Genomic DNA, 26,333 nt, shown 5'->3' with positions numbered 1-26,333 from the left:
ATTAAGTATGTATGTTCCAATATGGTTGGAATCAGATTATCAACTAAGGTAAATCCAAACTTAGAAATTCTACCTGCTCCAAACGATGCATCTTGAGCTTCAATACTGAATTTCTCCAGCTTACCCATTTTCAATGAAGCAAAAGTCATTCATAAGATTACATTAATTAACCAGTGAGGAAAGGATTGGACAGAAATACATCAAAGCTATTGCAAAGGATCATCATAATGGGCACAAACCTTTAAGCTGAAAAAATGAATTCCTACACTGGGCAAACATAAATATACAAGAACCTGTTCATTATAAATACACAAAGCACAGATTTTAAATACTTTTTTTAAAAAGCTGCAGTATAATAATACTTACCACATCACGAAATACAACTGCTCGCAGTCGATTAATATCAACATCTTGAAGAAGCCTATCTGGATCTTTAATTGGGGATAGGTTACCAGGAACATTTTCCAATGGAGTCTAAAAATGCAATAATTGCATAGTTTAGCAAATTAGTCTTAGCTCTTGAAGCTATCACAAAACAAGTAATTTGCATTTTATTGATTTTAAAGTTAGCATATGAAGCTGGTTGTAGTTTTAAAATTTGGCACTCCAGTGCACTTTATTGTTACTAGAACAGTGCTAAAACCAATACTGTGCAATCGGTTTCTGTTTCAATTGGCTCCTATATGCTCATGTACTGTATTGAGAATGTCCCAATATTGTCATCCAACAGGAATACTATGATTGTTATACTGGTTGCCCACGTTTATGAATGCAATTTAAGGTACAAATAATAACTTATTAAAACTTCATAGCATTGGGCCTGGGAAGCTGAGTGACTGCCTACCTTAGATACACCTATAGAGCAGGGGTGAAATCCAGCAGGTTCTAACAGATTCTGGAGAACAGATAGCAGAAATTTTGAATAGTTTGGAGAACTGGCTCTGGCTGGCCCCAGAGAGGGGTGGGAATAGATATTTTGCAAAATCCTTCCCCTGCCATGCCCACCAAGCAACGTCCATAGAATCAGTAGGGATAAAATTTGAATTTTACCCCTGCTATAGAGACTCATTATTCCCCAAAAACCACAGTAGGACAGACTCAGAAGCAAGCATTGTTTGCTGGATCTCCCTTCTGCAGAAACACATGTACTCATTAGTACATTCAGATAGCTTGTAAAAACCTGAAGGTACATAGAATATATAAGACACATTAGGTCTTATGAGGGACCAATTGTCTTAAATCACTTCTGCCTACCCAGTATGTTCCTGTAGAGAGAGTGCACTTCCCTTACGAAATGTTGTAACCTTGCAGGACAAGGCAGCTTTCGAACAGCATTCCACACAGAAATGTACAGTGGGTTCCAGAAAGCTTTGAAAACCTGGCTTTGGCCCAAGCCTGGGATTAATGTATTACTGTATTTGGGGGAAGACTGGTTCGATTTGTGTCACTTTTAAGATCATTTTAGTCCAGAGTGTATGGTTTTATGATTTAACTGTTTTTACAAATTTTTTGCTTTTTTTTAAGATGCCTAGATTTCATTAGAGTTGGGTGGCTAGAATTTGAATAAACAAACAAACAAATACGTAACTGCTATAACTGATCTGGAATTGTTTATAATATAACTATACACAACAAATAGACGTTTGTTTCATCAATACTACCACTGATAGTTTTGTAACCCCTTAGATCTTCTTGTCTGAAGGGGTAAAGAATACTAATAATAAATGCAACTGTTCATAATAAATCCAAATCCTGTCTCAAGATTATGAAATATGTAAGAAAATAATTTTGGAATTATCAAACTGTGAAGTTATTCCTGTCTAATATAGGTTTTTTTCTTTTCCTATTCACTTTTAATGGACTGTTATATATTAGAAGAAAATATTTTACCTTGGTAGTAGTAGTTGCACTTATGCCCTGAAGAGTCTCTTGTGTTTTACTGCAGATTAGTGAAGATTTGTTTATTTTCTCTCTTTGTCTTTGTCGACATTCCAAACAGTTTCTCACAGCAACACAACATACTAAGTAATAAAAAATATGCAATTAATTACAACTACTATGCATTAATAAAGCCACTAAAATAGCAATGAAATAAATAAATCAAAATGCAAATTCTATCAAAATGAATTACTGTAGTATATAGGATTGTTATGCTTGGATGTATTTAGGAATAGATAAATTAAGATTAGTATTAGATGTGTTTCTTAATCTTCTGTATTTATCTTGTGTATTTATATGTATTTGCTATTGGTGAATATTTAACAGTAACAGGAGAAATTACATTATATACATAATAAGTATATTTAATTTAAAATAAGAAGGAAGGGGTAAGAAATTTATGACAAATATGTAAATTATCTTAATGAAGGCCATGAATTTCATATGAAAGAAGAATAAGCAGTTAAGGTATGACTAAGATGTTTCAAAAAATAATAAAAAAAACGAAGAGCAGAAAAAATGCATTTTAACATGTAAGGAAATGCACTATACAAAGCAGGTAAATGACAAATTAGTGACAGTAGAGGTTATGTAGCAATGTCGTATCTTTAACATACAATAGGTGAAGGCTTAATTTTTGGCAAATTAATAAAAACACATTGTAGCAATTATACTTCTGTTTGTGATTTTGAGACCAATATGTGAGAACTGAATATTTTCAAGGGGTATAATTATTTTGCCACCTGAGAACCATAGTGAATGATGCTATGTGAAAAAAAGAGTGAAGGGGAAAAGAAGGTTCAAGTTCTTTTTTGTTTTGGAAGAGAGCTGTTAATGTTATATACCATATATAAGATATAATGGATACCTAATGCATCTATTTGTTTTATTTTTAGTAAGAAATGGAATGAAAATGTCATGGTGTTACTTAGCATTTTACTCCAAATTAGGTAACACAATCTTTAAAGACCATAAGAGGCATAAAGAGGCACCAGAGCTAGAACTATATATGTATGGGTCAAAAAAGTCACATTGGCAGCCATAGCCATTTGACTGAAGCCCTCTGACACATAAAGAGTGGGAGAAACGCCTGGTTAGAGCAATGGCTATCATCTAACTAGCAGGGAATCTGATATACATAAAGTGATGATTGAGGTTGAGAACACTTCAATAAAATGAATTACAAATTCCTTAAAGGTACTATGTTTATTAGAACAAATAAAGTTTCAAGCTTTTGAATTTTCAAAAACAAACTTGCCTTACTCTCATAGCCAAGAAATGTTGGCAGAGGTTGAAACTGGGAATACAGATGACATTCTATCAGTTGCACCTTCAGTTGAATATAAAAATATACCCCCAAAAAATCAAAACAATTGATTTCTGTCATCTGTTCAGATACAAGAGAACTACTGCACTCATCCAGAGGGGAAAGTTTCTGTACTAATGATGTCAATAAAAATCCTCATTCTCTACGATAAAACAAGGGATTAAAGACTAAGAAGAAACAGAAATCCAAAAATTGGACCCAATGGCTTCTATTTCAAGTCAAATTAAAATATTCCTCAACTGTTATTAATAGGATTAACTTCCCATTTCAATTAACAAAATCACACATCTAAAGAAAATGAACATGTCTTTAAAAGATGTGTATTTAAAAAGGTAATACAAACTTGTTGGAATGTAGCTGTTTTGTGGCCTGAGGGAGACGGAAAAAATGGAGTGTCTATAACATGAAAAATTTATAAATTTAAATAAATTTGTTAATTTCTTGAATTTCTTAACTTTCTTCTATATCCAAATCAAGTTTTGATTAAGCTTTTCATTTCTCTTTCTAAATTGTCTTTCCTCAAATCTTCAGGTATATTTCTGAACTTCAGGTTATTTTTATGTAAGTCTATTTCACTTATTTGAGAAAACAATTTAACTTTCAACTTATTTAGTTTTGTCTTTTGGGTTGCCTGAACTGAAGGTAACATAATTCCCAGTGTCTTGCCTACAATATTTTTTAATGAAAGTGTTTTACCTTTGTGTTAAATTTAATTAATTTATTATGGTTATCATTAAGGCAAACCTTAAAAGCATAATATTTATATTAGGCAAGCATATGCAGAATTGAAACTATTTTAATTATATAACTGTTTACTGTTATAATGATACATTATACTTTGCTTTCTTTTGTTTATTCTGTTGTTTTTTCCCATTTTTAAAATATTTTTTATGCTTTCTTTTTTCATTATAATGTACTTATATTATCCATGATTACCTTTGTGTTTTGTTCTTTTTTCCTTTTTCTGTTATTGTTTTAAAAACAATAAGAATAAATAAAAATTGAGCCTTAAAACAATCTAATTTTACTTCCAAATTCAACTCTAGGTAGTGGCCCATTACACAGACATAGAATTTTTTTAAAGAAGAAATCATCCAAATTACACTTTTATTAAGGTGATGAACAATGGGTCCCTCCCAAATAGAACCTTCATGTTTTAATTAAAATTCCCTTAATAATCCTTATGTCTTTTTCATTATGCTTTTTCTTTCTTTCTGGAGGATTTAGGAACATATGCTTTTGTGTTACAAAATAGCTTAATTAATTTCTAAAACTGCTTTTTTTTCTTTTTTTTTCTTGTTTTCTTATAATAGTTCTTGGAACGATGCACTGATTTATAAGCAGGTTAAAATCACAGATGGTGATGATAACAACCACTTTGCTTTCCTTATCTGAATTTATTTTACTCCAACCATCTTTGTTTGATCTATACATTATTTGGTGCTATTATGTTTTCTTTTTCATGAATCTCTTGAGATATTTAAAACCACAAGAGGGAGCTCTGACACAAGGAACTTCTACTTGAATTTTTAATTTTGAAGCAAATTTAAGATTTGGATTAGAAAAATGCTTGGACCTTTAGCATAAAGGATGACAGTATTAAAACTTTATTTTAAGGTTTTAATATGTATAAATCATGTTTAGATTTAAGATCTCCATTTCTTTACACTTTTTGTCTCATACTGGATTTGCTAGACTGTTATAAATTATGATAGTATGACTGCACTTTTAACGTATCTAATATCTTAATTTATCTATCAAATTTATTCAGTCTTGTTTAATGAAAATAAATTACATTTAAAAAAAACTGTAAAGATGACACACCCAAAAAGAGGAAATGACAAAAATGGAAGAGGGTCCACATTTTTCAAAGTCAATAGATTCCTTAGTTATGTTATCACAAAGTAAAGCTCTCATTAGAGATGAATTACACATAATTGAAGATAATTATTATGATTACATATTAGCCAATTGGTATTTATCTTAGCAACCACATTTTCCCCCCAAGATGATTAGCCCCCAGCTTAGTCCTTCAGGTCTCCAAGGACACAGCAAATACCACTGTAACAGTGAGTTCATCCACTGTTGTTCTCTTGTTTCTCTTCATTAGAGAAGAGAAACATAGAGCTAGGTCTTCAAAAAACTGTGTCCGAAGAGCCTGAATATTATTTGTGAGCCTGAATATTTGTGCCTCTAAGGAACTCTGGGGTTGATTTGCTTTGTTTTCTTGGCTGTTCATATTATTCTTGAGTCTTCTCCAACACCAAAAGTTCAAAAGCATCAATATTCTTTCTATCCTGTTTCTTTAAAGCCCTCGGTTCCCTAATATAGTACCACTAAATTAACACAATTGACAGGAATTGAAGGATCAGCCATCTTTTTTTTCCCTGGTTCTGAACCAACTTACTTAATAATGAATTCTTAGAAAGCCTGATACTTTGCAACTATTTTATAGAACTTCAGCTATAAAGATACTGAGGCTCCAGATTTTATATATTTTTATATATATTTATGGCCAACACAGCTTCAATAACTTGCGTACTCCAGTGCTAAAGGTATAATACTTTAGAGCACTATAGTATGTTATCAATTGTTTGCATAAAAATATATTTAAAAGGTGTTTCTTATACAGTTGTATTACAATTATCAGAAAAAAAATAAATGATGATATAAAACAGAATGTTCAGATACTAACAACTGTTACTAATTTCTATATTTGTGGGAGTCTGCAATTGCTAGAACAAAATATTTCTCCTAAAGGTGAGGAAAAGCAGAAATAGCCTCAAAAGAACCATTAACACATCACACGATTGAATAATAATGCTATTTTTTCATTAGAAATTTATCTCTGTTAGAATACAAATACTAAATCAAAAGTGTCTCTATAACCAGATATAGAGGTAACAATAGGTTAAGAATCTTAATGTTCCATAAAATATTCTTTCATACCCAAAATCAAGTGAGCTTCCATATTTTCCTTTTCCACACTAATACCTAGTTTAGTTGGTCTATATGTAATTACCTGGTGCACTATGGGAAACTTACCAAGCCTTAAACACTGTCGCATTAAGCCTCCAGAAGACATATTTTTTTCAGCTTCAATTTCACTAAAATTTAGTGAACTGGCAAATACGAGTACATCAACCATAGCCATCAGCCGGCTGAGAAAAGTTACTGCTGTCTCCGCTGACATACCCTGAGTTACTTCTATATTCTCCAATTCCGTCTTGAAAAGAAAGGCATAATGTTAGATTTCTAATGTGGCACACATGTGAATACATTACATGCATAAACATTTATTTCATTTCTCCTCTGCATGTTGACTATGGTGAAACAGAGAATAAATAATGTAAAATAGCAACAAATATGGAAAATTATTTGTTCATGCATACTATATAATATGGAATGCCTAGAACAAAAGTTATTTATATGAAGTAACTTCAATAAAGTGAGCATATAGGTTAAACAGAATGGATTTTCAAATTTCCATTAAAGGAATACAAATGAATAAGAAATTGAATAAATGGGAAATTAAGAACAAAATATCATGAATATGACGTGTTATGTAGAAATAAGACTTTGACCAGAATATAAAAAGCATTATTGGCAATATGTACCTAAAAAGTACAGTTTATATTTTACCTAGAATATCAGAAAAAACAACAGATAGCTGTTTCTTTCATGAAAGTCTTCCTAGCAGGCCACATCTAACTGCATGAAATGTATGTCTGCACCCACAAACACATACACAGTTCATGCAATTGTTTTTAAAGATAATTTTATGGAAGATGAGAGATAACGTTGCAAAGGAATTACTTGGCATCAGTTATAAGTAATTTTCCAAAAATAGTTTTGTGAATCTTATTCATATAACAATTCTTTAAAATTCATTTTTAAAAAATATTTAACATTAGAATATCAAGGATTTCACTCTGTGTAATTATAATGCACTTAAATAATGTATTATTTATGTCTTGTTATAATGTAGCATAACACTTTTTAAAACATTAATAAAGTTCATTTTTCCATGTTTCAGAAGCAGCAATGTCTCTTTTAACAATGGTATGCTATGAGAAATAATTTTGTAATCACTTCTGCAAAATATTCTATTAATTTTTGTATAAAACCACTATGTAAGATATATAATATACTATATGTTATGTATATGTTTGTGTGACATGTGTTTGTGTGTGTGTGAGAGAGAGAGAGAGAGATCTCAAAATCACACCTTCTTCTAATTTATTAAAATCCAGTAGATTTACATTTATATAAGTGTGTGTGTATGTGTGCAAAAAATTCTTTTAGTGTTCACTAATTAAAACCAAAATAGAAAAGTCTATCTTCATAATGGAACACTGCACAAACATTGAAACAGGATTCATTTCTCATTAAAATACAGGAAAAATAGTGAGTTGCTCTATGGAAAGCTATCATTACTCTCCTGTTAAACAATTCATTTGGTCAGAAGGTTTGGCATGTTAACTAGTATTTGCATAATTTTAGCAACAAGGCCACAGAACGGTTTGTGGTTATATTCACTATAAAAATACAGTTTATACAGAACTTCTTCAATGCATTCCAGATAACAGAAGAATCAACAAAATGTTGTTACTGGTAATTTATGAACATATTAAGAACTAAGATATTTATTATGTTAAAAGCTTTGTAGGCATAAGAAACTTCATTAAATTAGACCCCATGAAAGCAAAGCTATAATAAAACCTTTTGTTTTAAAGTATCGTAAGATATTTGCTCTTTTGCTGCTAGCCTTTTGAAATTAAAGAGGCAGTGTTGTTTATTCATATTAGAAAATATAATCCAGATTGTACATTTTAAGGTTATCAATTGCAACTTGCAAGTAATTTTATAAGGGTTTTATCAATCATAATAGCATTTCATCTACAATTTGAATTGAAACAATGAAAAAAATGCTATTTCCATTCAAGGTGTTCTTTCGAGAGGGAGAGAAATTTTTAGCCTTTTTTAATGTTCTTATTGAAGGATAAAGTGTTTTGTTCAGTTTTCTTCTTAATACTGTTGCAATTAAATCATCCCTTGTTTATTGAGCCAAGATCCTTGGTTCGTGTTGCCCAGGCGGTGAGAGAGAGAGAGAGAGATCTCAAAATCACACCTTCTTCTAATTTATTAAAATCCAGTAGATTTACATTTATATAAGTGTGTGTGTATGTGTGCAAAAAATTCTTTTAGTGTTCACTAATTAAAACCAAAATAGAAAAGTCTATCTTCATAATGGAACACTGCACAAACATTGAAACAGGATTCATTTCTCATTAAAATACAGGAAAAATAGTGAGTTGCTCTATGGAAAGCTATCATTACTCTCCTGTTAAACAATTCATTTGGTCAGAAGGTTTGGCATGTTAACTAGTATTTGCATAATTTTAGCAACAAGGCCACAGAACGGTTTGTGGTTATATTCAGTATAAAAATACAGTTTTATACAGAACTTCTTCAATGCATTCCAGATAACAGAAGAATCAACAAAATGTTGTTACTGGTAATTTATGAACATATTAAGAACTAAGATATTTATTATGTTAAAAGCTTTGTAGGCATAAGAAACTTCATTAAATTAGACCCCATGAAAGCAAAGCTATAATAAAACCTTTTGTTTTAAAGTATCGTAAGATATTTGCTCTTTTGCTGCTAGCCTTTTGAAATTAAAGAGGCAGTGTTGTTTATTCATATTAGAAAATATAATCCAGATTGTACATTTTAAGGTTATCAATTGCAACTTGCAAGTAATTTTATAAGGGTTTTATCAATCATAATAGCATTTCATCTACAATTTGAATTGAAACAATGAAAAAAATGCTATTTCCATTCAAGGTGTTCTTTCGAGAGGGAGAGAAATTTTTAGCCTTTTTTAATGTTCTTATTGAAGGATAAAGTGTTTTGTTCAGTTTTCTTCTTAATACTGTTGCAATTAAATCATCCCTTGTTTATTGAGCCAAGATCCTTGGTTCGTGTTGCCCAGGCGGTAAGAAACAGAGAACAGTTATATCATCATGCTCAAGCATCTCAAAGAAGATGAAAGAAGCAAACTAGAAACGCAAATTGCCCTTGGAATATCACTTTAAGTGATGCCCTTGGAATGTCACTGGTACAGTTAGATTATACAATCAAAACCTGTTAATAATGTATATACATTTTTATCAAAAGAAGCTAAATAATTAAAAAATGCACACAGAAAAAAATGTCTAATTCTAAAAACTAAAACTTGTAACAATAATACTAACCTTAGAACCCTGGACATGCAATAGACAAAGCAGACAACAGATCACAACAAAAAGAAAAAGAAATGTTACAGTCAAATGAAAATACAATGCAAAACAGAAAGTAATATTTTAAAAATCAGATATTAATACACAATTTAAAAATTCAAATTTTAAAAATTTGCTTACTAAACTTTAACTTCTTATATAGCATCACTGTAATTGATACACTCAAATTATTAAGTAATTAGAATAGCATTCATTTGATATATAACAATATATAAGGCTACTAATTAAAAATAGTATATTTTTGCATACATACATACATACATGATGTATATGTATGTGTGTGTATATGTGTGGGGGGGGATGTGGATGTATATGTATATGTATGTAGTTTAAACGTAATGACAACTTCTAACTTACACATTGTACACTACAACTAAACATTATATGATCCAGAAATTTGCCATTTGGCAAAAAACTTATAATTTGATAACATTTCTTTACCTTTTATAACAAAATAATTCTGACCAGAAGCTGATTTGTACTATATCTGAATAATATTAAGAACAATTTTTCAAATGATATTTTCTTTGGCTCAAAAAATTCTAGCACAGCAGACCATTAGACATCAGTTACAATACTATGAAATATGCTCATCAGGTTAGTAGACAAAGCAACACAGTCATCTATCAACTTTATCAAATCAACAACTGTGTTTTCTCTGAATTGTGTTTATATTTTAAAAACTAATTTTAAATCTAAGGTATGTATGCATATATTTATATTTCATATTTCTAAACTATCCATCTCCTTCAAGAGGGGCTGATTGGTAATACAACTGATAGATAAAACAATGTATAAATGTTAATATTAAAATTAAATTAGAATTAAACTTTTTAAAATTATAGACTAATGACTAATTAAATATCGAAAGGGTATAAATCCTAAAATGGTCATTTAATATTACAAGATGGGGGAGGGAGTGCACTCATGGACTTAGCCAGCCCCACATTCATGACTCTCTGTGCCCCCCCCCACACACACACAAGGCCACAGATCCCTTTGTGGAAGGCCAAGAGATTGGAGGCTTTCCTCACCACAGAATATTCCAAAATGTGGGGACAGCAGCAGAGAAGACTCTCTACCTAGACTCTGCCAGTTAAAATTCTCTGACTGATAGGGGGTGAAATATACCTTACCTTTCTGATCAATTGAAACAGTATGATGAGATGGAATGAAGTCGGTTCTGTACGTAACCTGTCTCTATACCATATAGGCTTTATAGGTGATAACCAACACTTTGAATTGGACCCAGAAACAAACTGGTACCCAGTGCTGTTCACTGAGAAAGGGGTCTTTAAATAGGTTTTTTTTGGGGGGGGCAATATGGCTCATACAGCCACACTCTACACTAGCTGAAGCTTTTGGATAGTTTTCAGGGGTAGCTCCATGTACATCGCATTGTAATAGTTCAGGCAGGACATGACCAGGATATGAACCTCCCTGTCCAGGAAAAGGCATAGCTGGCACACAATGCGAAGCTGGGCAAAAGGCCTCATGGCCATGGCTGCCACTTGCTCATTAAGCAAGAGCTGTGAATCTCCCAAGTTACACCCCAGGTCTGTCTCGGCTGTCTTGGCTGGTGCAACCCCATCCAAGACCAAAGATGACAAACTCCTGGGTACAGACGGACCTACCCACAGCCACTCTGTCTTACTGAGGTTCAGTTGTTCCCCAACCAGACCCCTACACACTGCAAAAGGACGTCCATGCAATACTCAGTTCACCTGGGATGAAGCTATAACTAGGTATCCTTACTATATTGGTGATACCTCATCCCCTGGAAATGGATGATTCACCCAGAAGTTTCATATAGATGTTGAAAGGGAGCAGAGAGAGCACTGAGCCCTCTCTGGGCTCAATGGAGGTCCATGAAAAGGACTTCTCACTCCCTATTAATATTGATTAGGACTGGCCTCAGAGGAAAAAAGTGAACTAGAACTAAACTATGCTACGTAACCCCAGCTCTTCAAGTCAGCCTAAAGGACTGTCACGATCAATTGTATTGGAAGCCACTGAAGGGTCAAAGAGAGCAAAGATGGAAGCACACCTCCATTCCACTCCTGCCAGAGATCATCCATAAGTGTGAAGTTTCAGTCCTGTATCTAGGCCTGAAATCTGACTGAAAAGGGTCCAGATATTTCTTTCCTCCAGGATCTTCTAGAGTTGCAACGCCACCACTTTCTTGACTGCTTTTCCTAAAAAAGGGCAGGTGGGAGACTGGACAAAAATTGTCTAACAAGGAAAGATCCAGTGATAATTTTTTGAGGAGGGAGGCACACTAGTGCCTCTTTAAAAGGAGCTGGAACCACCTCCTCCAACAAAGATAAATTTACCAACAAAATGGACCTGCCCACATGATACCATCCGGGTGGCCTTAGCAGTCAAGAGGAGCAAGGATCTAATACTCAGCTGGTGCTATTTGCATTCTGCAAGAACCTACTTACTTCCTTATGTTCAACAGAATCAAACCAGTCCCATTTCCCTAGGCATCTTCACAAGACTTCCACACTTGAAATTAAACTGTGAATGAATCCAAGCAATTTTATCTTCTAAATGCCTTCAAAATTTCTCTGCGCAGCCCTGGAGATTGGTCTCTGTGTCACCCTTCCCAAGGAAGGTCTGTGTGACCCGAAGCAGGGCTGCTGGGCAGCATTCTGAGGATGTAATGTATAACCCGTTCCAGTCCGGCTTCCGGCCCGGTTACAGCACTGAGACGGCTTTGGTCGCGTTGGTGGATGATCTCTGGAGGGCCAGGGATAGGGGTTATTCCTCTGCCCTGGTCCTATTAGACCTCTCAGCGGCTTTCGATACCATCGACCATGGTATCCTGCTGCGCCGGTTGGGGGGATTGGGAGTGGGAGGCACCGTTTATCGGTGGTTCTCCTCCTATCTTTCCGACCGGTCGCAGACGGTGTTGACGGGGCAGAGGTCGACCCCGCGCCTCACTTGTGGTGCCGCAGGGTCGATTCTCTCGCCTTCTGTTCAACATCTATATGAAGCCGCTGGGTGAGATCATCAGTGGCTTCGTGTGAGGTACCAGCTGTACGCTGATGACACCCAGCTGTACTTTTCCACACCGGCCACCCCAATGAAGCTATCAAGTGCTGTCCCGGTGTTTGGAAGCCGACGGGTCTGGATGGGGAGGAACAGGCTCAAGCTCAATCCTCCAAGACGGAGTGGCTGTGGATGCCGGCATCCCGGTACAGTCAGCTGAGTCCGCGGCTGACTGTCGGGAGCGAGTCATTGGCCCGATGGAGAGGGTGCGCAGGGGGTTCTCCTGGATGAACGGCTGTCTTTTGAAGACCATTTGACGGCCGCTCCAGGAGAGCTTTCCACCAGGTCCGCCTGGTGCGCCAGTTGCGCCTTTCTAGACCGGGATGCCTTGTGCACAGTCACCACGCCTTGTGACGCCTCGCCTGGACTACTGCAATGCTCTCTACATGGGGCTCCCTGAGGGGCATCCGGAGGCTACAGTTAGTCCAGAATGCAGCTGCGCGGGTGATTGAGGGAGCCCCTCGTGGCTCCCGAGTGACACCTATCCTGCGCAGGCTGCACTGGCTACCTGTGGCCTTCCGGGTGCGCTTCAAGGTGTTGGTGAATGTCTTTAAAGCGCTCCATGGCATAGGGCCGGGTTACTTACGGGACCGCCTGCTGCTACCGAATACCTCTCACCGACCCGTGCGCTCTCACAGAGAGGGGCTCCTCAGGGTGCCATCGGCGCGACAGTGTCGTCTGGCGACACCCAGGGGAAGGGCCTTCTCTGTGGGGGCTCCCGCCCTCTGGAACGAACTCCCCCCAGGACTTCGTCAACTTCCGGACCTCCGAACCTTTCACATGAGCTTAAAACCTACTTATTCATCTGCGCTGGACTGGGTTAGTGTTTTAATGGGTTTTAATGGGTTTTAGTTCTAAATTTTAATTGTGGCCAATTTTAATAAGTTTTTTAACTGTATTTTAATTTGTATTTATTGTATTGTATTTTTACTTGGCTGTGAACCGCCCTGAGTCCTTCGGGAGAAGGGCGGTATACAAATTTAAATAATAATAATAATAATAACTTGTTCTGCATCATCAACAGGGTCTCAGATTTGACAGTCAAATCACTTTTGAAACAAAAGGATTTTTTAAAAAAAAAAATTCCTTACATTTCAAAGTATATTTTGGTGAGGTATACTGGCCTTTTCCAAAAGAAAGCAAAATATATTATATTGGGATAAAGTAATTATATTTTAAATGATATTAATAGCATTCTTTCAATTATGTTTTACTCTCATTTCAAAATTTAAGGATACTACAAATGTATTTTATTTCATGTTAAATAAAATATTCTTTCTACCTATTTAGCAGAATATGCTAATTTATGACTAACTTTTAAAGAGACAATAGCTCTTATGCCAAATCTGCATTTAAAGCTATACTAGCTGTACTACAAAAAGGAATTTATAAAGCTGTACAAGGTAAGAATAGGATTATGATATACAAACAGAGCAATGTAATTTGTTTTGTTTATAACCATTAATTTTTGCAGTGAGCCTAGCTAATAAATCGGTATACGTAAGTAATAAATTATTATTCTGAAATAATTTTTGTATACAAATTTGCTAAAGGCATAAAACTTACATCCTGTAGTTTAAAAAAATGAAAAATGTGAATATTTTCTTCTTATAAAATCATGCTGAGAACAAGTGTTATTAATACACAGTGCAATTTGCAACATATCCATTAGAGGGAAATATTGTACTTACAGTTGGGGATGTTGCTGCAGACAACAGTGGCAGAATTCCTCCACAAGCAATAATAATATTGTCTACCATTTGAGAAATGAGGTGGATTGTATTATGTACAAAAATAATGTTTTCATTACTATTGACAAAGTCCATAACTGATTTTGTGGAATGGCTATTAAAAGAAAAGGAAAAGAAAGACTATAAGTAAAACTATAAAGACAGTTGCTACTGCAAAAATCAAAATCACAGAAATCAATCAAATTGGGAACCACTGAAAAACAATAAACAACACATATGTACCCATTTACAACATTTATCTCCTTTGTGATATCAAGTTACAAATATATATTGATCTAATAAGTTGACCAAAAACCATTTTAGAGAGGGAACTGAGATATAAACTGCTGTTATCCAATCTGGATGAAGGACTGCTGCTATAACATGGATTGCAACTCGCTGAAATGCTTTGGAGGTTGGAGACAAAATCCCTGAAGATCCTGTGCATTAAAGAACAATGTGGGAATATTGCTGTAAAGGAATCCATGAAAGAGATTCTACGAGGAATCAGAAAGAAAAACAGGCTTGCAAAATTCAAAGCTACCAGCTTTTCAAGGTAGGCTTTATCAAGAAACAGATACAACAAGAAATACTAGAATTCAATGTCATTGTTCTTATAGTAACAAACTCTTACAAGCCTGCAGTTCCCATCTTCCCCCACTTACACCATGCAGAATAAACATAGGTTTACTATGACTCTCTTTCTCACACTCCTCCTTTCCCAAGGTTAAAGGAGGGAAATGGCTGAAGAAAACCTGCTATTTTTGAAGGAACAGCCTTGGCCCACTGACAGATATGAGTGGAAGAGGCATAAGGCAAGAGATTTCTCTTTCCTTTGATGAAAGTTGGAGAACAGCTCCCAAGGCAGGTCTGAGTTTGTTTGCACAACAAAAGCTGGAGAGATTTTCAGCCTTTGAAAAGTTGCATGCTCTTGAACAGACCATGTAGGTTACTTTTTAGAAGTTAAAATCATGGTCTTATGTACTCAATTCTATAGAATTAGCAAAGCACAGAAAACACGGGACATCGTTCACATTTTTAGGTGTCTGTTTTTGTAGACTTCATCTGTATCCTGATTGTAGAGGTTCAGTAACCCAAACAGTCCCAACTGGGAAGATCAAATCCATATTTTTCTAACTTAGCAAAAAGTCAGTGTTCAGAAAAGACGTTTCTGAAATTCGTGAAAAGCGGAGCTTCTGGGGGAAATATCAGTATATCAGCTATATATCAGTATATCATAAAAAAATATTTACAAATCTGGAGAAGACTGATGGACAATTAATCAGTCCAAATGGGCATTACTGTGTATTTAAATTTACTATACATATAAAAAATCTGTTAAATATTCATGACCCTTTTTCATTCTGATCAAATTATAGCATCTGTCAAATCCAATTTGGCAAATATGCATGCCTTCCTAAGGTAATTCACCAGTTCTGAAGAGGCATTGGATAATTGATCTCTAATGGTCATAGGTTCAGAAGAGTGATAAAGGAAAGGATGGGATACATGTAAATAGTACTACTGAGACTTTTGATATGGAAAGATATTGTGTCTTGCTCCCCATGGACATTACATCCATTTTATGCCCAATACTAGACATGAATAGAACCTGTGATGCAGAATGACAAAAATTCCATATATTAATTTGTTTTCAGCTGTAGAGGAACAGTGCATTGCAAAACAGGAGCAGTTCAAAGCAATTGCCTGGCAATTGTTTCCACAAGCTTGGCTTTCTCTAATAACTGGGTGAGCAATTCATATGATTTTCATTGTTATACCAAAGTCTGAAGGAGTAGACAGCTATATTTCTACACCAGAGAATGTATAAAGAATTATAAGAATAATAAAGAACAGTTGCTTTTTGTCAGTTCTGTGACTTCTTAAATTGTCTGAGAGCTTCTGTGCCAAGCTTATGGAAGTGGAGCCTGAGAAACTTCCTGAAGATGAAGTTCTGGACAGATTCAGACACTAGCTTGTTGTGTAGCCTGCAGTTCATGCTACCGGTTCGGTCCGGATCTTGCGAGCCAATAGTAACGGTGGCAGGAGGCTCCACCCACCCACCGGGACGTCATCATGGACGCTCTACGCATGTGCAGAAGCACTGCTTGCTCCTGTTGCGAACCAGTCGCAAAGGTAAGTGGAACCCACTCCTGTTGCAGTTCCATGCTGCAGCAATATATAACTGGCTCAGATCGTCTGTGCTTTAACCATGTACATCTTAGTTAGGTATCCTAAGCTTCTACAGTAGAAATACAAATTGAAATCACACATTCTCTTTATCTCTCCTGAGAACAGGGATCTCTTTACTGCACTTGTCCAGAACTGGAGGCTAAGGAGGCCACAAGAAAGGGTGATTGAGTCAAAGAAAGGTTGTGAATTCTCCCCAGATAGATAAGAAAGCCACAGAGGAAGAGACTGGAGGGAAGAGGGGATGTAAAATTATTTCCTCTATATCTCAATTCCTTCAGTCACCCCTCAATTAACACATTATTATTTTTTTATTTAAAACATTTATATAGCCACACAACTTATGACCAACGCTGTTGGAACAACTCTTCCAAATTTTCTTGTGTGTATTTTCTGTTCATCAGCAAATTTCCTGCTCAATCCGAGCAACTTCATTCCTATCTACATCTCTGGCATACAGCTGAAAATAAACTATATATTCACAAATTCAGTTATGTTTAGGCTCACCTTGCGATTCTTCCAATTTGCTACTAAAACTTTACATGAGGACTACAATTATCCAATAGATCATTATCCTCAATGAGGGACACAATGTGTTGTAACCCCATCTTTCAGTAGATTAAGAACAAAGGCAATCTTAGAGGTCTCTGTGATGAATTCCCCTGGCCAATTTCTCCATAAAAATTAACATTGAATTGGGAAAATCAGATACTGATCCTGAGCAACTTTCCATTTCCCATTTGTTCTCCAGGAATTTCCATGAAAATGAAGCCACAAGTTATAGGACAGCTTCTGGTTGAAGCAAGTTTCTTCCCCAGTTGCTACGTTAGTTGTAGCATGGCGCTGTGCATTGCATGGTGCAAGTCCATGATGTGATTTCACTTACTATTGGTTGGAACAATGTCTTGACAACTCGTTCTATAGAAAGTGGGATGCCCAAGGATCTGTTGTCATCTTCAAGTTCTAAAAGCAAAGTTTGATGCCTCTGTGTTGAGAAATTTGTGAGGCTTACAAGTTTAATATCAGTCCTTTTAGGTAAGCCAAACCAAGAAAAGGGTTTCCAGGAATTCAACTTTATGGCTGTAGTGTATAATAACAGAATTTTGAAAGCCAAGATTCTCTCTCCCATTTTACATTAAACAAAAGCAAGATGGGGTATTTTGATTTGAGTTTCATTCTCAAAAATGCTTCAATCTCTCGACTGTTTAGGCTTGTTCCTTTCTCCTGTCCTTAAAAGCTCTTTCATTCCTTTACCAAAGTAATCTCTAAGTGCATTTTCAGCAATGTATAGATTAAAAACAAACATTCAAACTACAATCAAAAACAAAAAGAGATGCTCAGCATGGAAACAGCAAACACTGTAACAGGGGAAAGTCCTTAAAGGCTTTACAGATGACAACTAATACCTTGAATTGCACCCCAGAATCCCACTATTAACCAGTACAGTTGCAAACTATAGAATACCCCTAACTGCCCCTGGAACCACTACAAAATATTCCCTCTGCCCTTGCTGGCTGCTCAGGATATTGTAGTCAATGGTAGCGAATGGTATATTCCTCCTATTCAGCCTCCAATGGAACTTATCTGATATACAATGTTGTTTCCATCTCATGATGGAGCCTGAACCGAGATAAGGGCTCTCAAACTCATGGCCCGCAGGCCGTATGCATCACACGCTATTCACGGCTATGCCGGTTTAGCAAAGAGGGAAAAAGTTGCAATACATCACGTGACGATGCCGTGACGACGCAAGTTTGACACCCCTGATTTAAATAATCAATTTCTTTAGGATCTTTATTTCCCACAACCTTCCTTCCAGAAAAAAGGTTGGAGGGTGGCAGAAATCTCATGCAGCAGAATGGAGAGACTGATTTTAGAGAAAGTATACAGCACTGATTCTATCAAGGCAATTGGCATTAACCATACAGTAGAGTCCAGCTGTTCTCATCATCCAAATGAGCCAGATTGAATGAATCTAGCCTACAGGTGTCAAAACTTATATCACAAAACAACCTATCCATTTTGTCAAGTTCCACAATTTCAAAAAACAAAAAAACATAGTTCACCAGGTAAGACTTCGCCTCACTTTTGCCTCACATAGTTCACTAGGTAAGACTTTGCCTCATGTAGTTTTGCACAACTGGTATCTAGACCTCAGCAAGTAAACTTAGAGTGCTAAAAAGAAACCCGCAAAGATATTAAAGAAACCTTTATGTGTTTTATCACACTCATTATTAGCAAATGAATGGTCTCTTACCTTCTCCAAACATGCACATCAGTTTCTAAAGCAAATAGTAGATCAGTCAGTAATCTCTGGTGCATAGGGGACCATTTAAATTCTGGAATACGGAACATTGTTGTTCGTGGACCTGGGCTGAATTGTCGCCTCTGTTCTTCTGTCATTGGCATTCCTCGAAATCCCAAGTCAACACGCAAGTCTCGATCCTGTTGTGTAATAGAACGACCTTGCACAGCCTACATAAGCAGTAAATATTTGTTTTCATTTAAAATATGCAATGCAAAATCTGGCACAAAGTGTTATGGGGCAGAGATATTTAATTAAGCACATACAGCAAAATTAGAAAGTCTTATTAAGGAACCTTTGTCCTACTTCCACGTGTCTTGCTAGGTAAAATTGTTTAAATTTGCATGTTTTAATACCATTCCATTTGAAACAAAGGACAAAAGAGTTATGAATTATATAACAGTATAATTGAAAATACCTATTTTGTTTCACCAGCAGCTGAAAAAAGCTTTAAAGTAAAATAATAACACATAATAAAGAATATATATATATATATACAAGCTATATATACACAATATATATGAATATACAATATATATGCTTATATATTGTATAGTTCAGTGATTCCCAAACTGTGTGTACTCAGTCATCAGCAAATATGGGGGCACCGAATATCTGCCCGCTGGGTCCGCGCTGATGCGCCATAAGCTGGTGCACATGCGCAGTTGCAGGTCGGATTTCCGGGGAGCCGCGGGCGCGTCTGGTGCGCATGCGCAGTTGCAGGTCGGATTTCCGGGGGAGCCGCGGGCGAAAAAGATTGGGAACCTCTGGTATAGTTATTTCATGCTTATGCTTATATATACTGTGTGACAAAATAAATAAAAATAAATAAAATAATGTATGTTTTATTTGTCACAGAAACAATTCAAAAGTGAAATAAAAACATAATTTACTATCTTATTTACATAGTTCTCAGATAGAAGTAATTAACTCAACTAATTGTCTGAAGGACTTTACTAGCTACATCAGGCCATTTTTTTATTTATTTCAGAGCTAATTCTGAACCCATATCCCAAGACTTCAGTTGGGCCCAATACTATTAATAAGAGTACAGTAAGTGAACGATAGCATTGCCTGCAATAATTATTTTCCTGCTAGTAATCTGGCTGGAATAGGCAGAAGTGGGTGTTTGATGGTGTTACAGATATTGTCCAGGATATAAGCTGTTCCAAGTAAAGCTGCCTTTTGCAATTGACTGATGGTGAATTTGTCAATGTCAGTGGTGTTCATTCCCAAAAAATAGTTTTTCAATATGTCTACACATTAACAGTCTAGATTATACTTTAATAAATATTTTAAAAGTATGTTTTAATTCTGTTTTAAAATCACAAAGTTCAGTTCACAGTAAATCTCTTCATATTCCACCTTCAAACTCTTTTGGTAAGCAATTTTGTGTTTTATTCCAGCTGACATTCATGGTTGTTTTATGACAACAAAATCAAATATGCAAGACAATAAAATTCCAACAATTCCTACAATAGTATCAATGGACTCAAAATGAAGAATAAAAGTCAGGTCCCATTAAGTTCACCAGAAAACATTAATCTTCATTCATTAATCATTATTATCATTTGAAAATAGTATGGACAAGCAGGGTACACACACACAGTACCAATTATTTAGGGAAAGTATTTTTATTGAGTTTGTTTTAATTAAAAAAGAACAACGTATCAATTTCTTACTTACAATCAATTTGTCTATAGTCCACTATTTCTATAGGCAATTTTTATCTTTTTAACTCTTATTTTATTTTCCTGATTTCCTATTTAAGGGATGGCAAAATAAGATGACATAATCAGTAGAATAATTGATTCTCTGACTTTCAAGATTCTTTTGTTATTGAACACCAAAATACCTATTATAGGTAGTTTTCAATTACAACTCACAAATGGGACCAACAACTCTGTCATTAAGAGGTGTGGTCATTAAGCATGATGCCATGTGACCACACTAATTTATATCAGTTCTGGCTACATTTGTTAAGCAAATCACTGCATGACATTAAGCATGATGTCATGTGACCACCATTTACAACTTCCTGCAGACTTCCCTGCTTGGCTTTGCTTGTCAGAAGCCAACTGTGAATGTCGCAAGTGCCAATCATATGACCATGGGGTGCTATAACTGTCATAAATACATTTGCATCACTTCTCAAGTGCCTGAATAGTAAACATATCAGTGCAAGGATGCTGCAATAGTCACAACTTTAAAGAGTAGTCATAACTGTTGCTTTTTAGCACCATTGTAAATTCAAGCACTGAACAAATGCTTAGTGAGGGAGGCCTGCCTGTATTTAGCCTCACAGTTGAAAAGTTGCAACAATGTAGCATCTCTATTATTAAGGCCATCGGTATAAAACGACATAGTTGTTCTTTTCAATTGTACAAATTTCTATATACTAAATCTCTTCATGAGATTATACATGATCGGAGACTGGACTTCCGGTGTCCAGGGGCAACGGTCGTCTGGAGGCTTCTCTTGCCCCCAGTGCCCGAATCCGGCCGCCGCCGAGGCCCCCAGGGGCCAGGTGTTCCGAAAAGGACACCTGCCGCACGGACGGCTCGCCAGGGGTCTCCCAGCCGACATACAGGACTGGGGGGACCGATGCTGGCGCGTCCTAGGCTCGGCGGGGTTTGGAGGCCACGGGCCACGGCCATTATTTTGGTCGTCGCCTGGGCCGCTGTGCCCGGTGACACCGGGGCTTTGGATTTATAACTGCAGCAGCCTGGTGGTGAACAGGGAACGGAGAAGAATTGAGGAATGGAGAAGGAAGGGATATCGGTGGCAGTGGAGTGCTCCGAGTGCGGGGGTTTTCTCCCCTGCGGCTGGAAGGAGCACGAGTCATTCTGGAGAGAGGAGAACTTAAAATAAGAAGATTACGGTTTTGTGGAGCTCTGGAGAAGAGGTGATGGAGAAATTTAGGAGGGAGGTTTGAGGCCCCTCCTCTGAGAACAGTGGTGGCGTCCAGCTTCCGCCTTCACTATGAGAATCTTGATGACATCACTTCCCTTGACTTCCTGGTTGACTAACTGTACTCTGGACTCGTTGCTCCTGTGAGTGCCCCTGGTGGATCCGGAGGAAATTACAAGGATACTGTGCTTGCCTGAGGATTTTGAATTTTTTCCAAATGGCAAAGGTCAGAGACCAACTGCTGGAGAGATGGAAGAATTCTGGAAAAGTTATCCAATATGGACAAGAAACTGGATGATTTGCAAAGAGGCCAAACGGAAATAAGAGCAGAAATTGTGACTATTCAAAAGGATTTAAAGGATACTCAACAAGTCTCAGCAGAAAACAAGCAGAAAGTGGAAGGTCTGGAGGGTGAGATGCGGGCAGTGCAGAAAAGAGAGGAGACAGGCAATGCTGTGCTTGGACTACAGATGGATAAAATGTCTTATTTCCTTAGGTTTCAAAATTTGGAAGAAGTGGACCAAGAAGATTTGAGAGATGTTGTGACTAAATTGTTGGGAGAATTTCTTGGGAGAGGTGTTGATTTCATGAATTGGGATGTGGATCGAGTTTATAGAGTTAATTCACAATATGCACGCACGCATGCAGTTCCCAGAGAGGTTCATGTCAAATTTGTGAGAAGAGAGACGAGAGATGAAATTCTTAGAAAACATAGGAGTGGGGCACTGACTTACAGGGGCAGGGAGATAGCCATTCTGAGGCAGATTCCCAGACAGGTACGTGAAATGAGAAAGAAATATTACTTTTTGTCAAGCAAATTGTACCAGAAGGAGTGGGCTTCAGATGGCTGATGCCAGAGGATTGATGATTTTCCGGGAGGGCATTACGAAAAAAATTAGTACAATTGCGGAGGCTACGGCCTACGTGGAGGAACACAAAGCCCTCCTGGAATCAGATGACCCAGGAATTGAAGAAGGGGAGGTTATAGACCATGGGGCGGTGGCGGCTGCCGCTGTTGCGGCCCTGGAGTTGGGTCAGGCTGAACCCAGAGTTCTGAGATCCAAAACTAGGAAGTGATAAAGATATTTGGTATTGTGTTGGTTTTCCTTATTCTCTTTTGTATGATATTCTGTTTATTCTTGACCCTTCTTTATTGCGTATGTAAGATTTGTAAACTTAGCTACTTCGTGTCACCTGCTTGCCATATGGCTGTTGTATGTGTTAAAAAATTTGAGCAAAATTCTTATCTTGGATAAGAAAAATGAAAATTTGCCATACCTGATATGTATTTGTATATACCTTTTTTGACCAATAAAAACTTTTTGAACAGAAAAAAAGAGATTATACATGATCAGCTTGAATATTTAGCTGTACTTTTACATCTCAAGGAAATTAAAGGTATTTATAAATCTATTGAAGCCAGAAATGTTTCCAGTACAAATCATTTTTCACCGGGTGGCATAAGACATGTATTACTTTGCCCTTTTCTTATTGGCATTTTATGATGATGCTTTTTAAAACCAGGCTTTTGCTACCTCCTTTAGTGATTTTTTTCAATTTCCTTTTAAATACAAAACTATCAACTCTGGCAAGTAGCTCCAGAAAATTGTATCTCTGACTATTCATTTTAAACAATGTAGTTTGACAAAAGATGAAGTTTATTAGATAACTAATTGACATTCTGAATGCATATTCAAACTACTAAAATCACTCGAATAGCCTTGTAGATTCAGAAAGGGTCTTTGCTAATGGTGCGTTAGAAATTTCTGAAACTCATTATAGATTATTTATTATTATTTAGTACAATGCTCTATTTTTGCTGCAGATAGTAAAATGAAAATTTCTCATATTTTGTAAAAATGCTTCATGTAAAACAAAGGCATCCTTTATTCCCTCTCATTTTTAAACTAATATTGGATATTGGAGTTTTTTTTGTTTTTTTTTCTGAAATCATGAACAAATAAAGTACGATAGGGTGAGCTGCAAAAGCAGCTGCTGAATCTATTTTTTTTTCTTCTCTAAAGTTTCACGGCAGTGGTCTTTGATTTAATATCCATAAGTTTTATGTTTTATAAATAAAAATTAAATATCCTTAAGTTTTAAGTCTTATAAATAAAAAGTCCAGTATGGTTAAAATAAGAATGTACTCAGAAATTTCAATTCAGTACCAATAACTAAATACTTAAAATTTCTTACTAAGTTTCTGTCAAATATGGGGGATAGCCAAAAAGATTATTCTGGAAGAAAATAATCGTTGTTTTATATGGAATTTCGGAGTCTGGGATTTGTTGTTTATAAAGAAACTTCAGGTAATGAAACAGCAGAAGAGACAATGATCACTCCATGACTGCTGGAGGACAATGAAGAGAGCATCAGATTGAATATTTATTTGAGCCTCTATTTTACAGTGATAAGGATGGCCAAACATTCTTATTTTTTTTTCACCTTTATCACTAGGTAGTCATGTAGCAGCCATCTCTAGGGTGGCACTGTCCTGGGAACGAAAGAAAAAGGCAAAACAAAACTGAAGGGAAATGAGGGAGGAAATTAAATTGGACAGCGAAAAAGTGGGAAGGGAGAACACCTCTATTTAGGCATTTTAAAATAGATTATATTCACTAAGCAAACAGTTCCACCCAAGCAATGGATCTTTAGATTAATCTTCAAAAGTACTCTGCTCTTCTGGACGGAAGTCTGCAGTCATTTTTATAGCCCATCTATTTCATAGTGTCAACAACATTCTTTAATTTCTTTAGTGGAATTTTATATACCCTGCCCTCACCATTCACAGAAAATAAGTTAAAAAAAGCTAATCAGATGAGTTTCGATCTGATTAATAAGGTAAAAGAAAATATTTATAAGCAGTTGTCTCTCCTTGCTAACCACGATTAATATAGTGTTATCAGATTTTTACAAGTACTGGAAATAATTCTAACGAAAGCCTCACTTGTCTATTCTTCATGTAGGAAACCTGCAGTTAGGGGGGGGAAAAAAACACTGACAAGCAGCTCCAGTGGAAAAAATTGCATTTTGCCAAGTACAATGAATTTTAAACATCTAATTTATTCAGTTCCCCAAAGTATTTGTACCAACATAATATATGCTTGAATTTCTGACTAGCTCTCAGCTAAAACCAATGCTGTTAAGATAGATAACTGCCTAGGCAAAAATAGAATGTAAGCATTTTTTACTAGAGAGATATTTATAGGTAGAGAAATTGCACCCAGGGTTAAGTTAGCAAGAATGAAAAATTCATACATATATTTTTAAGAGGTATGATCGATAGTAGTCATTCTACCTTACTTTGGAAATATCAGTAGACAATGGTAAGGAGTTGGCAGCCAAAGAAAAATAGTGCTGATTAACTCTATTTCTGATTGTGATCTGAAACAAATACTGTATATTCAAACCCCCCCCCCCCAATTCCAACATCTTTGAAGAAATGTTTGTTTGTTTGACACATTTTTGAACTGCTCATCTCCTCAGGGAGGGACTCTGGATGGTGTTTAATAAAATGTTAAAATATAAGGACAGTATTTAAAAATTAGAAAATCTAGAATTTAAAAGGAGGCTGTTAGAAATTAGTTAAAAAAGCAAAGGGAGGGTCTTAGAGTTGCAACTAGCTCCATGGGGATCCATGGTGAAGAAAATGTTGAGAACCACTGGTCTAGTGGTTAAGGCATCAGAAATAGCATACAAGTAAAGTATCCAAATTGTGGGGAACAAACAATATTCTACCCCTTACTTATGATTCCGTAATATGTATTAAAGCAGAAGAACTAAATCATCCTGACGTCCATGAAAGGGATGGAGACATATAAAACAGTATGTTTGCCCTTTCTCTGATACATGAGTACAATAGACACTATTTACGTTTGAGGGTAATAGTATAAGTGGAAGAGGGAGGATTTGGTGCCTTTGTAGGAATGTAAAATTTAAAGGGAACAGACCATAGCAGAAGCATCCCATTAAGTTATAAAGTGTTACATTTACAACTATAAAGATAGAATTTACATTGCTTTATTTATCATTCTTATACAATATTTCTGTGGGCATGTAATCCTAACCTAGATTAGTTCAGGGGTCTTTTTCATTCTGGGGGCCAAAATCCCAGTGATCAGTGAAGTTGCACATGTCAATACAAGTTGTTTTGTTGTATTTATTTCCACTCTGATTGTTTAAAGTGGAGATTTTCACAATCAACAAATATTAATCATGCTGTGCCCCTTCTTCCCCAGAAAGTTAATGCTCCTCTGAATTGCCAAACATTGAGCTGTTTGTTTAAATCTGAAAGGTCAAATTAAAGGTCAATTTAGCCAAACTCCATTCTTCAGTATTAATCTTTTTGTCCTTAAAATCACAGGGTCTACCATATTAAAATGCCAGCAAAGGGAATTATTTATGGGGCCAAGCAAGATAGATAATCAGATTTTTTTTAATATTGATTTATTGGCTACTTTATTAGATATTGTTTATTGTTATTTTTATTTTGATCCATGCCTGTTAATACATGAATATTTTTAAAAGTTTTTTTATTTTTTTCATATACAACAAAGCGGCAAACATACCTCATG

The 26,333-nt window shown here is 35.9% G+C and overlaps 1 protein-coding gene across 3 annotated transcripts in view; it reads right to left on the bottom strand.

The window, feature by feature from the left end:
* Nucleotides 1–26,333, bottom strand: part of NBEA (neurobeachin) — a 417,781-nt gene that overhangs the window by 303,886 nt on the left and 87,562 nt on the right. For all 3 annotated transcript variants that reach the window (XM_058184768.1, XM_058184769.1, XM_058184770.1), the window contains exons 23-27: nucleotides 18,802–19,019; nucleotides 14,316–14,469; nucleotides 6,311–6,491; nucleotides 1,891–2,021; nucleotides 367–474 (exon numbers count right to left, since the gene is read on the bottom strand). In XM_058184768.1, the coding sequence (XP_058040751.1) occupies nucleotides 367–474; nucleotides 1,891–2,021; nucleotides 6,311–6,491; nucleotides 14,316–14,469; nucleotides 18,802–19,019 (792 nt within the window). The remainder of the gene's footprint in view (nucleotides 1–366; nucleotides 475–1,890; nucleotides 2,022–6,310; nucleotides 6,492–14,315; nucleotides 14,470–18,801; nucleotides 19,020–26,333) is intronic.

The sequence above is a fragment of the Ahaetulla prasina genome, chromosome 5, assembly GCF_028640845.1.
Source record: "Ahaetulla prasina isolate Xishuangbanna chromosome 5, ASM2864084v1, whole genome shotgun sequence".
NCBI lineage: Eukaryota > Metazoa > Chordata > Lepidosauria > Squamata > Colubridae > Ahaetulla > Ahaetulla prasina.
The sequence above is the reverse complement of the archived record's forward strand: the minus strand, read 5'-3'. Positions and strand labels throughout refer to the sequence as shown.